The 14,675-nt window shown below is 34.3% G+C and overlaps 1 protein-coding gene across 4 annotated transcripts in view; it reads right to left on the minus strand.

The window, feature by feature from the left end:
• LOC6495749 (disintegrin and metalloproteinase domain-containing protein 12) overlaps positions 1–14,675 on the minus strand; it is a 573,836-nt gene that overhangs the window by 279,687 nt on the left and 279,474 nt on the right. For all 4 annotated transcript variants that reach the window (XM_044717324.1, XM_044717323.1, XM_044717322.1 and 1 more), the window contains one exon: positions 2,803–2,876. In XM_044717324.1, the coding sequence (XP_044573259.1) occupies positions 2,803–2,876 (74 nt within the window). The remainder of the gene's footprint in view (positions 1–2,802; positions 2,877–14,675) is intronic.

Raw genomic sequence — 14,675 nt, forward strand, 5'->3', positions numbered from 1 at the left:
ATGTCGCTGAGGTACGGGTCATAGACTGTCCCTTTCACAAAATTGAGTGCCTGGTGGAGCTTACACTGAACTTTGCATATACCGGTGAGCTCGGTAGTATTAATAAACTTATCTGCTTGAGATTTAACTAGCATAAGTAAATTTCCGTCTCTGAGGTTCGAAATGGTAACTATGTTTTTTGAGATCATTTTAAGGGCGCGGTGGACGGCGAAGCATGAGAATTGAGAAATGGTCATTTCTGTATTGATGGAGGCGATTGTTATATATCTTGGATTATCAACTGAGGTAGTTGGAAGTTCCGGGAATGCAATATCCAGTTTTTGGGGTTGTCTTCTTTTTTTTGATGGTGGGCTGATGGCAAGCGGCGCAAACCGATTGTCGCCCAGGTTTGGAGGCATGATGTAGCTTATTGGTATTTATACGTTTGTTAATTGTTGTAAAGAATGGAATGAAGACTATTTAAAAAACGATAAAAAAATAAGAAAGATAAGAACCACGTGGGTCCAAAAAGAACAGTGACCGGTCGAAAAGCTCTGTTTGGAGATAAGAGACGTTCGCTCGCGATGAGAGGTAGTCGAAGACTGTGTCAACCAATATTAATAATAAGCTACACTTATTATAAAAGCATAACGAATCAGACATTTTTCTGCGTCAACAAAGAAGTAGGGATTTTACAATTGACAAAGTCATCAAACTTGAAGTGCTTTTCTGTGTTGTAGTACAGACTGAAAGAAACAAAAATGACTGACGAATGGACAAAAGTTATTAGGAATTTAATAGAGAGTCAGGGATATGTAGATTTTTATATTTCTAGTCAGACTTTGTTCAAGGACCCGAATCGCGAATTGATAGTTCTTCCATTATAAATGAAAATTGAAATAATTCAAATCGCGCATCGAAAGGGTCATTTGGTAGCAAAGAAACCTCACCTCAGTGAAAATTTAATCATATTATATCCCCAAACTTAAGGATAAAGTAGTTCAGGTGATAGGCAACTGTGTAACATGCATTGTAGTTAATGCAAAGGCAAGTAAGCTTAATGGATTTCTAGCTCCTAATGAAAGTGACAAAGAAAAGGTATAATCATAAGTAGAGAGGATGCACAAGACCATCGTTCCAATGCTGTCGAAATTAACACACAACACGTCCAACACGTTGGTATAGCTATGTAGGAAAGGCGCAGAAACTAATGAATAATGTCGAGCCTAGAAGTACATAAGTAACCCTTTTCTAACAATTGATTGGTATGGGTCAAAGTTCAGAGATCAGAGTGGGTCGGTGCCAAAATCTCATAGCGAAAGAACGTGTTAAGTTGAAGCATTGTTGAAACGTATTATTCTAAGTTAATCATCCAATATTAATAATAAATTACATTTATTAAAAAAATATAACGAATTCAGACAGTTTTCTGAGTCAACAGAGAAGTTGGTAATTTACATAAACGTGTAAATTAATTTTTTTCCAGCAAGAGAAAAATTTATCCAAAAAATATTCCCATATATTGAAATTAATTACAAAAACCATAATTGGCTCAGCAAGATATCCTTACTGCCAAAAATATATACGTCTATCTTTTTAATAATAACTTTTATTCATGAATTCAAAATTCCGGCTTCGAAATATAAAAATAAATATACACTGTTCTGGAAGTATAGGACTTATGCTTTATTTACTTATTAAACAGGCCAACAGCAAAAAATCTTCACACATACTTTTACTTGCTTCATAAATGGCGCATAATTCTACAGAAGAAATGGCATAGTATTCCAAAGATACGGTAACTGCTAAATACCATTTTTATTTTTTTTTGGTACATTTACCTTTTGAAAATATTATCTACCAAAAACAAGAAAGGAAAACTTCGGGCGGTAGGTATGCGGAAGTTAGGTAGCAGTTTATATTATAAGATATATATCGGATCGAATATGGTTGGCCGATCTTTATGAGAACCACCATCCAATCAATTTTCTAATAAAAATTTAGGAAACAGCCCCAAGCATCTTTAAAAATGGCAAGGTTGTGCGATGTCCGGTCGTTACATGCCATCTATTGGATAAATTCGGCCGATTCTTACAAAATTTTAGAAGATAGAATAAGGTTGCCTAAAATAAAAGCCGTAGAAGGTCCCATCCATCAAGCTTAAAAACAACAAAGTCTATCCAATCCCGATCATCCAGTTATATGATATCAGTAGAATATAGTCAAACGATGCCGTTCCGAATTATATATTGTCTGCAAAGAAAAGAAGGATGTGTGCGGAGTTTCAAGTCGATAGCTTCAAAACTGAAAACTTTTTACGCACACTAGAAAAACAGACAGACAGACAGAAAGACTCATAAGGTGATCCTGATAAAGAATATATATACTTTATAGGGTCGGAGATGTCTCCATTACTGCGCTACACACTTTGACCAAAATTATAATACCCTCTCCAAGGGTATATCAATGACTTGGATGCGATGTTCCGAAACTTGTCCATTACAAAAATATCATTTTATTGAAAATGCGCGACATTCATGAACTTTTGGTGGCAATAACGAAATGTTAAAAAGTTTGATTATTTTCTTCTCTTTGGTGCACCGTGAAAACAGTGAGTGATAGAACCTATGTCTGTTCTGGACTTCGGCTCAGGGGAGCTTTAAGGTCATTGGGCAAGTAAAATTATGCGTGAAGTAAAAAAAAATAGCATACAGTCGCCCAATGTTATTAATTCATCCAAACAAAATATGCCACGGAAAAGCAACAGCAGGTATGGTATAGCGAGTTAAAATAAATATAATAAATATTTTTATTATAACTTACGAGTTAAGCTCGAGGTCTAGGCGAAATTTATGATTAAATGCCTTGATAAGTAGGGATGTCCGATGAAAGTGTTTCTGAAATAAAAGTAACAGAATACAATATTTTTTAAATTATATATAGAAAAGATTAGACCGATAGTTATAAATTTTTATTGATCATCAAAGTATTCATAACCAGAATCCATCAAAAGTTGAAACTTTCTAATTTAAAAAACACCGAACTTATATCATATTAGAGAACAAGAGCATATTCCTTTCTTATACACACTGATACTCCGCAGCGCTCGCTACGTTGAATTGACTTTTTTTTGGGATAAGCGAAGTTATACCTTCAACAATTTTCATAATTTTTTAAAGAAATTTGTCTCGTTTTATTCAGTATTAATGAAACAACATTGATATGTGGCATTCATGACAGAATTTTTGTCAGAAGAAAGGAATCATATAAAAAAAACCTCTTGACGAGGTAAAGTACCGGTGACGAACCTGCATGCGAAACCCAAAATATCTGATATCAATTTTAGTGACGATAATATGCTATATAGGTGTACAAAATTGCATATAAAAAATATTCTTGTTCGGCACGTGACTGATTTTTTTTGTTTTTCTTGCACGTGCCGAACAAGAATATTTTTTATATGCAATTTTGTACACCTTTATAGCATATTATCGTCACTAAAATTGATATCAGATATTTTGGGTTTCGCATGCAGGTTCGTCACCGGTACTTTACCTCGTCAAGAGGTTTTTTTTATATGATATCAGTTGTTTTTTTGTATATATTGATCTTCATTTATTTAAAACAGAACGCATAATATATAGAATATATATATATGGAAGTAACCTCTGGACAGGCGATTCACACAGTTAGCAATACTTTAATTGTAAGGATAAACATCAAAACTCTTTTTTTTTTTAACTCTATAGATTTTGACATTCAAGAAGGTGGAATTATTAAAAACCTTTCCAAAGACGTAAAGAATTTTTCAATAGCTTCAGTGGCTCTGTTATACGTATTTTTAATTTACAAAGGTTTTGGAATTTGGTTAGTTAAAAAATTTTAATTAAAAATTTGCCCAAAAATGTATTTAAAATCCAAAATTGTTTCGTAGTTGTGGGAAACCAAATTGTTTTAACAAATTAACATATGAGAGGCCTATCCTTATGAGAGTTCCACTATATAATAAATTATAAAAAAAAACAAGAAAGGAAAGCTAACTTCAAGCGGAGCCGAAGTTGATATACCCTTGCAGTTAAGCAGAAGCTTATATTATTATTATATATATCGGATCCTATATAGTTGTCCGATCCTTAGGAGAGTTTCACCATCAACAAAATTTCTAATAAAAATATTGGAAACAGCCCCAAGCATCTTTAAAAATAGAAAGGTTGTGCCATTTCCGATCGTTCAGTTATATGGCAGGTATAGGATATACATAGTTGGCCGGTTCTTATGAAACATAGGATTAGATTGCCTAAAACGGAAACCATAGATAGTCCCATCTTTCTAGCTTCAAAAACAACAAAGTTAAGCCAATTATCCTAATAAAATTTTGCAAATCGGATAAGATTGCCTAAAATGCAATCTGTACTGTGTCCCATCCTTCTAACTTATAAAAAAAAAAAAAATTATGGCATATCCGATCAATCATATAATAAACATGTATTATATCTAAAATAAATGTGCAAAGATAAAAAATTAAAAAAAAACTGGAAATTACGTTTATCCAGTTTTTCTAGTTAAACCAATTGTTGAATGTAACAATTTATTTTTGGTGTGCGATATAAAATAATAAATATTAGAAAAGTATTGGCGGAGTTGGTTTGCCTGGTTTTTTCTTAGCTTTTAACTCATGATTTGTCCCAAAACGGTGGTGGCTGTAATTTAAGTAAAGCAGAGTTTTATTATGCATATGCATATGCATATAAAGCTTTCTACTCATAAAATTTTGCAATCTTCTCATTAAGACATGAGAAACTGAAACACAAAGCAGAATTACATCAAAAGTTGCCATCAAGCAAGAAAGTTCGAGGTTAGCCGAGTGGAGAGCGTCGTGGTTCCTAACACGGAGGGCCTGGGTTCGAGTCCAAGTTGGGTCAATGTTTACGTTTTACTTTTTTAAGCCCTTTTTTATTTAGATTTTATTTTTTAATAAATAAACTAAAATCTGAAAAGATATACTCCATATTTTTTAGGGTATAGACCAAATATATGCAGACTCCAAAAAGCAAAGTTGCCAATCAAATACACACACATGTATAAGTAAATGCAAGCTTCACAGGAGGCTGCACAAAATGGGAAGCTGCACTTATAGAACTATATCTTGAGTTAACGGATTTTGCCAGATATGAGCGATATATCAAAAGCTGCGTCACCCAAAAGCTATCTCCACGTGCGATATAAAAAGGATCAATCGACTAAATTTTGAAAAATAATTTTTTTTCTTAAAAAAAAGTTTATTTTCAGTGTATTTTTTTCGTGTACTGTATAGACGTTTGGTCTCAAAGAAAGTGAAATTGATATTTAAAAAACCATTTCAACGGTGTAAAGCTCTTTTTAATATCTTTCTTAATTATAAAGTTATGAATTTTTTCATTAACAAGGTTTTTTTAATTTTTTGACGTAAGCTTAAGGTATTTCAAAAAGTTGTAGAACAATAGTTGCTCATATGATAGTAACAAACATTTTCAAATTTTTTTCAGGATTTTTAAGAAAAAAATAGTGCAAACAGACAAACCGACAAACCGACAACTGGCTTCATTTTGAAGAAGAAGAAAAAATCGAATTTTTCGAATAACTTTTGAATGAAATGTCGGGTCGATTGAGGTACCAATCGACGCGTATTTAGTTCCAGAATGCGAATATATAAAAATATTCTATCTGGGAACTAAAATTATCCAATTGAAACAATACCTTTCGATTGGTATATCATTCATTTAGATCGGTTGCCTACAGAAAATTTTTAATTCTTCGGCTATATATAGAGTTTCCTCGCGCACGCCTAGGCATGCAGGTCGTCACCTCGTGGACTTCCGTCCACAGTGATATGCTCTTATTCTTATACACACTGTTACTCCGAAGCGCTCGCTAGGTTGAATTGACTTTTTTTGGAAAAGCGTTATAACTTCAACAATTTTCATAATATTTTAATGAAATTTGTCTCGTTTTTTTCAGTATTAATGAGACAACATTGATATGTGGCATTCATGACAGAATTTTTGTCAGAAGAAAGGAATATGCTCTTATTCTTATACACACTGTTACTCCGAAGCGCTCGCAATGTTAAATTGACTTTTTTTGCGAAAAGCGTTATAACTTCAACAATTTTCATAACTTTTTAATGAAATTTGTCTTGTTTTATTCAGTATTAATGAGACAACATTGATATGTGGCATTCATGACAGAATTTTTGTCAGAAGAAAGGAATATGCTCTTATTCTTATCCACACTGTTACTCCGAAGCGCTCGCAATGTTAAATTGACTTTTTTGCGAAAAGCGTTGTAACTTCAACAATTTTCATATTTATTCCCTTGCAGAGGGTATTATAATTTTGGTCAAAAGTGTGCAACGCAGTGAAGGAGACATCTCCGACTCTATAAAGTGTATATATTCTTGATCAGGATCACCTCCTGAGTCGATATGAGCATGTCCGTCTGTCCGTCTGTCTGTCGGTTTCTACGCAAACTAGTCTCTCTGTCGACTATATCCTATAGCTGCCATATAACTGATTGATCGGAAATGCCATAACTTTGGTGTTTTTTAAGTTAGAGGGTTGGGACTTTCCACACATGTTATATTTGACCAAGGATCGGCCGACTATATCTTATAGCAGTCATAGAACGATCGGAATTGGCATAACTTTGGTGTTTTTTAAGTTAGAAAGATGGGACTTGATTCCTCTTTGGGCAAAATAATTCGATATGCCAAATTTCATAAGGATCGGCCGACTACATACGATCCGCTATATATCTAATAATAAAAGATGCGTGGCGCCACCTAGCGAACTGCGACTCAACTGCAAGGGTATATCAACTTCGGCTCCGCCCGAAGTTAGCTTTCCTTTCGTGTTTTTAGTTTTATTATATTGTCCTTTATTATTTTAGTTCCATTTTTTAGTGGACTGTAATTTTTACTTATTTTGTTTCTTATTATTTTTAGATATATGTAGCTTTTCTTCTTTTTTTATTTGATTGATTACTTAATTATATGTATAAAACCATTACATTATACAATAAACATATAAAATAAACATTTTTTTTTAATCATTCGGCATTGGGGTTGGCAATGCTATAGCCATCAATTTCAATTCTAAATTTTGTGCTTTAAAATCTTCCATTTGTTTGGCCAGGTGAGCTATTTCCGCTGTATGATTCATAACAGGAGGCTTTAGAGGGTCCCAAGCAATTCTAGGAATCTCGTTAATTTCTCCTATATAAGCCGAAGCTAATGCTTCTTGACTTTCCTAGAGGCCACCTCGCTGGATGGCAACTATCATCTTTTAATATAACTATTTGACCTTTTTGTATATTCGAGAATTTCTTTTCCATTTTTATCTTTGTTGCAAATTATTTAAATAGTCATCCGGATCTTTTTTAGTAACTTTTTTAATATTCGTTTCACCTATTTCTGTTTTTATGTCATTTCTATCCTCTTCTTCTACCTTCCAATATCGGTCCATTTGTTTGAGCACGATACTGATTGCTACGATTGACTTACTACCCCTGGATGTCGTGCCCCTGGATCCTAACACTGTCCATCCAAAGATAGTTTTTTCCCAAGAAGCATACCCTTTTTGGTTATCTCCGGCAGTAAAATTTGAGGATATAAATCCGCACCAATTACCAGGTCAATTCTACCAGGTTTGTCGAAATTGCGATCCGCTAAATAGAATCCTTTCCAATCCGACTTATTTATGAAAATTTTATTTGTGGGAAAACTTTTCATTAATTTTCGCAAAACAATTGCGTTTGTGCTCACTTCTTTTGAATATTTAGAATTATTCCTGATTGTCAATTTTAATTTGTGATTTGAAACACAGGCACTTGTTGCTGATACTCCGCTTATTTCAGTGTGCGCTTTTATTTTTGGCAACTTAAGTTTTTGTGCCGCTTCTTCAGAGATTAGAGTGATTTGTGACCCATTGTCAATCAATGCTCTAAATTTCCCGAATTTACCATCTTGACCTTTATCTGAACATACGCCGTGGCCAACAACGCTGGTTCAGAGGTCATGCATGTATTTACATTCTCTTTTTTAAAATGCAACATGCTATGATGTAATTTTTGGCAATACGAGTGTTGAGCTATCAGAATTTTGATAGCGACCGAATTAATACACAATCCACAATTCGATTTCAATATTTTTATTGGGTCAATTTAACCCCAAAACAAATTCCGCGGCCGGTCCAAAACAATGCCGAATTACAAGTCATAAAACCTAAGATCTTGCGCAGAAGCTCCACCAAAGCTCCCAAAGTGCATGCGCTACAAAAGAACAACAAAGCGCATGCGAATATGGGAGAAACAAAGAATATGGTACAGCTGATAACGGGCAATTAGTGGACCGCTGCGGCTAGTTACACTGGGAGAATTAAATTGAAATAAATATGTTTTTTGATGCTGACACAAGTCCCAACAACGAGCATACTAGCTCGCTTGTACATTTTGTGCTTTAAACATCTGTAACACACATTACATTTTTTTACTATATTTGATTTTTTTTGTGAACTTAATGCTTTAAATTTATAGCAAACAATTAATTGATGCCCAGGCATTTTGCACATCGGGCATGTTTGGTTATTTGTGTGATTATTTTGTATTATTTTTTTAGTTGGTAACTCATTTCCAACTGATGTCAACGAACTAAGCCGTTGATTTAAAAATTCTATGACATCTTTCAAATTTTGAATGTCATTTGACTTTTTTACTTGGCCCTCATATTGTTGCAGAGCCTCAATAGTATATTTCTTTATAATAATATGCGCAAAAATGCAATCTGATTCTTCGGTTAGATTTGCTTTGAGACGCATCATATAAATTGATTCATTTATAGAATCAATTGTATTTTTTAAATGCCTGTATGATTCCAAATTTGTTTTTGGAAGCTCAATCAGGCGATTCAATTGGTCTGAAAATATTTTTCTATTATTCTCATACCTTTTTATGAGCAACTCCCAGGCTGCATCGCAATTATTGCCTGAGCCAAGCAATAAATGGAAGACCACATTTCGTGCTTCCCCTTTTAGAGCACTTTTAAGGTAGCTTAGCTTCAAGGATGGACTTAAATCCATTCTTGAATGCACAAGCTCCTTGAATAACTCATAAAAATGGTCCCAATCTTTGGAGTTTCCAAAGAAACTGGGAACCTCAATTTTTGGTAGGGTAGGTAGTTCGTCCATTTTAGGATTACTACCTTCTACCTTTTCTAATCGACCTACTTCCTTATTATTATTTATGAGCTCAATGTGTATTTCAACATCTTCTCTGAGCTCTATTATTTTGGACAAATATTTATTATTTAGCCCTTCAATATTTATTAAATCGGACACTGTTTCTACTCTGCTGAGAAACATTTTTAATTTTTTAATTCTTATCGGAAAGGTTTCAGCTTTCCTTTCCTGGATTTCTATATAAGTTTGCTCGAGGTAATCCTCGAGATTCTTTATAGCACCCTCTAGCCTAGAAAAGAGCTCATCCTGACCAATAATTTTTTTAGTTTTTTCCTTAGCGGACTTGAATTTTTATAGCATGCTATCGAAATGATTTTTAGTAAAATATTCGTGCTCTACAGCACCAAATTGAACCAAATGATTATGGTTCGTACAGGCTCTAAGCTCGATATTTTTAAGTGACTCCCTATCCTCTTCTAAATAAGAATTTTTTGCGAAAAGCAAAAATCTACTTGCCGGGTGAGACGCACCTGGTCTTTTATAATAGCGATTTTTTCTTTTGTCGACATATTAACTTTTTTTTTTATACCCTTGCAGAGGGTATTATAATTTTGGTCAAAAGTGTGCAACGCAGTGAAGGAGACATCTCCGACCCTATAAAGTATATATATTCTTGATCAGGATCACCTCCTGAGTCGATATGAGCATGTCCGTCTGACTATTTGGGGAATTTATATTTGGGAATTTACTCTATTTTGGGAAAAACAATCTGATCTGCCAATTTTCATAATGATCGGCCGACTATATACGATCCGCTATATATCTAATAATATAAGATGCGTGGCGCCACCTAGCGGACTGCGAGTGAACTGCAAGGGTATATCAACTTCGGCTCCGCCCGAAGTTAGCTTTCCTTTCTTGTTATACCCTTGCAGAGGGTATTATAATTTTGGTCAAAAGTGTGCAACGCAGTGAAGGAGACATCTCCGACCCTATAAAGTATATATATTCTTGATCAGGATCACCTCCTGAGTCGATATAAGCATGTCCGTCTGTCCGTCGGTCCGTCTGTCTGTTTCTACGCAAACTAGTCTCTCAGTTTTAAAGCTATCGAGTTGAAACTTTGCACACACCCTTCTTTCCTTTGCAGGCAGTATATAAGTCGGAACGGCCGGGATCGGTCGACTATATCCTATAGCTGCCATATAACTGATTGATCGGAAATGCTATAACTTCGTTGTTTTTCAAGTTAGAAGGATGGGAGTTTCAATTGATTCCTCTTTTGGCAAAATAATTCGATATGCCAAATTTCATAAGGATCGGCCGACTATATACGATCCGCTATATATCTAATAATATAAGATGCGTGGTGCCACCTAGCGGACTGCAACTCAACTGCAAGGGTATATAAACTTCGGCTCCGCCCGAAGTTAGCTTTTCTTTCTTGTTTTTTAATGGAACTTGTCTCGTTTTATTCAGTGTCAATGAGACAACAATGATATGTGGCATTCATGACAGAATTTTTGTCAGAAGAGAGGAATCTGCTCTTATTCTTATACATACTGTTTCTCCAGAGCGCTCGCTAGGTTGAATTGACTTTTTTTGGAAAAGCGTTATACTTCAACAATTTTCACAATTTTTTAATGAAACTTGTCTCGTTTTATTCAGTATCAATAAGACAACATTGATATGTGGCATTCATGACAGAATTTTTGTCAGAAGAGAGGAATATGCTCTTATTCTTATACACACTGTTACTCCGGAGCGCTCGCCAGGTTGAATTGACTTTTTTTTGCGAAAAGCGTTGTAACTTCAACAATTTTCACAATTTTTTAATGAAACTTGTCTCGTTTTATTCAGTGTCAATAAGACAACATTGATATGTGGCATTCATGACAGAATTTTTGTCAGAAGAGAGGAATATGCTCTTATTCTTATACACACTGTTACTCCGGAGCGCTCGCCAGGTTTAATTGACTTTTTTTGCGAAAAGCGTTGTAACTTCAACAATTTTCACAATTTTTTAATGAAACTTGTCTCGTTTTATTCAGTGTCAATAAGACAACATTGATATGTGGCATTCATGACAGAATTTTTGTCAGAAGAGAGGAATATGCTCTTATTCTTATACACACTGTTACTCCGGAGCGCTCGCTAGGTTGAATTGACTTTTTTTGGAAAAGCGTTATACTTCAACAATTTTCACAATTTTTTAATGAAACTTGTCTCGTTTTATTCAGTGTTAATGAGACAACATTGATATGTGGCATTCATGAGAGAATTTTTGTCAGAAGAGAGGAATATGCTCTTATTTTTATACACACTGTTACTCCGGAGCGCTCGCTAGGTTGAATTGACTTTTTTTGGAAAAGCGTTATACTTCAACAATTTTCACAATTTTTTAATGAAACTTGTCTCGTTTTATTCAGTGTCAATAAGACAACATTGATATGTGGCATTCATGACAGAATTTTTGTCAGAAGAGAGGAATATGCTCTTATTCTTATACACACTGTTACTTCGGAGCGCTCGCTAGGTTGAATTGACTTTTTTTGGAAAAGCGTTATACTTCAACAATTTTCACAATTTTTTAATGAAACTTGTCTCGTTTTATTCAGTGTCAATAAGACAACATTGATATGTGGCATTCATGAGAGAATTTTTGTCAGAAGAGAGGAATATGCTCTTATTCTTATACACACTGTTACTCCGGAGCGCTCGCTAGGTTGAATTGACTTTTTTTGGAAAAGCGTTATACTTCAACAATTTTCAAAATTTTTTAATGGAACTTGTCTCGTTTTATTCAGTGTTAATGAGACAACATTGATATGTGGCATTCATGAGAGAATTTTTGTCAGAAGAGAGGAATATGCTCTTATTCTTATACACACTGTTACTCCGGAGCGCTCGCTAGGTTGAATTGACTTTTTTTGGAAAGCGTTATACTTCAACAATTTTCACAATTTCTTAATGAAACTTGTCTCGTTTTATTCAGTGTCAATAAGACAACATTGATATGTGGCATTCATGACAGAATTTTTGTCAGAAGAGAGGAATATGCTCTTATTCTTATACACACTGTTACTCCGGAGCGCTCGCCAGGTTTAATTGACTTTTTTTGCGAAAAGCGTTGTAACTTCAACAATTTTCACAATTTTTTAATGAAACTTGTCTCGTTTTATTCAGTGTCAATAAGACAACATTGATATGTGGCATTCATGACAGAATTTTTGTCAGAAGAGAGGAATATGCTCTTATTCTTATACACACTGTTACTCCGGAGCGCTCGCTAGGTTGAATTGACTTTTTTTGGAAAAGCGTTATACTTCAACAATTTTCAAAATTTTTTAATGGAACTTGTCTCGTTTTATTCAGTGTTAATGAGACAACATTGATATGTGGCATTCATGACAGAATTTTTGTCAGAAGAGAGGAATATGCTCTTATTCTTATACACACTGTTACTCCGGAGCGCTCGCCAGGTTGAATTGACTTTTTTTTGCGAAAAGCGTTGTAACTTCAACAATTTTCACAATTTTTTAATGAAACTTGTCTCGTTTTATTCAGTGTCAATAAGACAACATTGATATGTGGCATTCATGACAGAATTTTTGTCAGAAGAGAGGAATATGCTCTTATTCTTATACACACTGTTACTCCGGAGCGCTCGCCAGGTTTAATTGACTTTTTTTGCGAAAAGCGTTGTAACTTCAACAATTTTCACAATTTTTTAATGAAACTTGTCTCGTTTTATTCAGTGTCAATAAGACAACATTGATATGTGGCATTCATGACAGAATTTTTGTCAGAAGAGAGGAATATGCTCTTATTCTTATACACACTGTTACTCCGGAGCGCTCGCTAGGTTGAATTGACTTTTTTTGGAAAAGCGTTATACTTCAACAATTTTCACAATTTTTTAATGAAACTTGTCTCGTTTTATTCAGTGTTAATGAGACAACATTGATATGTGGCATTCATGAGAGAATTTTTGTCAGAAGAGAGGAATATGCTCTTATTTTTATACACACTGTTACTCCGGAGCGCTCGCTAGGTTGAATTGACTTTTTTTGGAAAAGCGTTATACTTCAACAATTTTCACAATTTTTTAATGAAACTTGTCTCGTTTTATTCAGTGTCAATAAGACAACATTGATATGTGGCATTCATGACAGAATTTTTGTCAGAAGAGAGGAATATGCTCTTATTCTTATACACACTGTTACTTCGGAGCGCTCGCTAGGTTGAATTGACTTTTTTTGGAAAAGCGTTATACTTCAACAATTTTCACAATTTTTTAATGAAACTTGTCTCGTTTTATTCAGTGTCAATAAGACAACATTGATATGTGGCATTCATGAGAGAATTTTTGTCAGAAGAGAGGAATATGCTCTTATTCTTATACACACTGTTACTCCGGAGCGCTCGCTAGGTTGAATTGACTTTTTTTGGAAAAGCGTTATACTTCAACAATTTTCAAAATTTTTTAATGGAACTTGTCTCGTTTTATTCAGTGTTAATGAGACAACATTGATATGTGGCATTCATGAGAGAATTTTTGTCAGAAGAGAGGAATATGCTCTTATTCTTATACACACTGTTACTCCGGAGCGCTCGCTAGGTTGAATTGACTTTTTTTGGAAAGCGTTATACTTCAACAATTTTCACAATTTCTTAATGAAACTTGTCTCGTTTTATTCAGTGTTAATAAGACAACATTGATATGTGGCATTCATGAGAGAATTTTTGTCAGAAGAGAGGAATATGCTCTTATTCTTATACACACTGTTACTCCGGAGCGCTCGCTAGGTTGAATTGACTTTTTTTGGAAAAGCGTTATACTTCAACAATTTTCAAAATTTTTTAATGGAACTTGTCTCGTTTTATTCAGTGTTAATGAGACAACATTGATATGTGGCATTCATGAGAGAATTTTTGTCAGAAGAGAGGAATATGCTCTTATTCTTATACACACTCTTACTCCGGAGCGCTCGCCAGGTTGAATTGAATTTTTTTGCGAAAAGCGTTGTAACTTCAACAATTTTCACAATTTCTTAATGAAACTTGTCTCGTTTTATTCAGTGTTAATAAGACAACATTGATATGTGGCATTCATGACAGAATTTTTGTCAGAAGAGAGGAATATGGTCTTATTCTTATACACACTGTTACTCCGGAGCGCTCGCTAGGTTGAATTGACTTTTTTTGAAAAAGCGTTATACTACAACAATTTTCACAATTTTTTAATGAAACTTGTCTCGATTTATTCAGTGTTAATGAGACAACATTGATATGTGGCATTCATGACAAAATTTTTGTCAGAAGGAAGGAATATGCTCTTATTCTTATACACACTGTTACTCCGAAGCCCTCGCAATGTTAAATTGGCATTCATGACAGAATTTTCGTCAGAAGAAAGGAATATGCTCTTATTCTTATATACACTGTTACTCCGAAGTCCTCGCAATGTTAAATTGACTTTTT

The sequence above is a fragment of the Drosophila ananassae genome, chromosome XR, assembly GCF_017639315.1.
Source record: "Drosophila ananassae strain 14024-0371.13 chromosome XR, ASM1763931v2, whole genome shotgun sequence".
Taxonomy (NCBI): domain Eukaryota; kingdom Metazoa; phylum Arthropoda; class Insecta; order Diptera; family Drosophilidae; genus Drosophila; species Drosophila ananassae.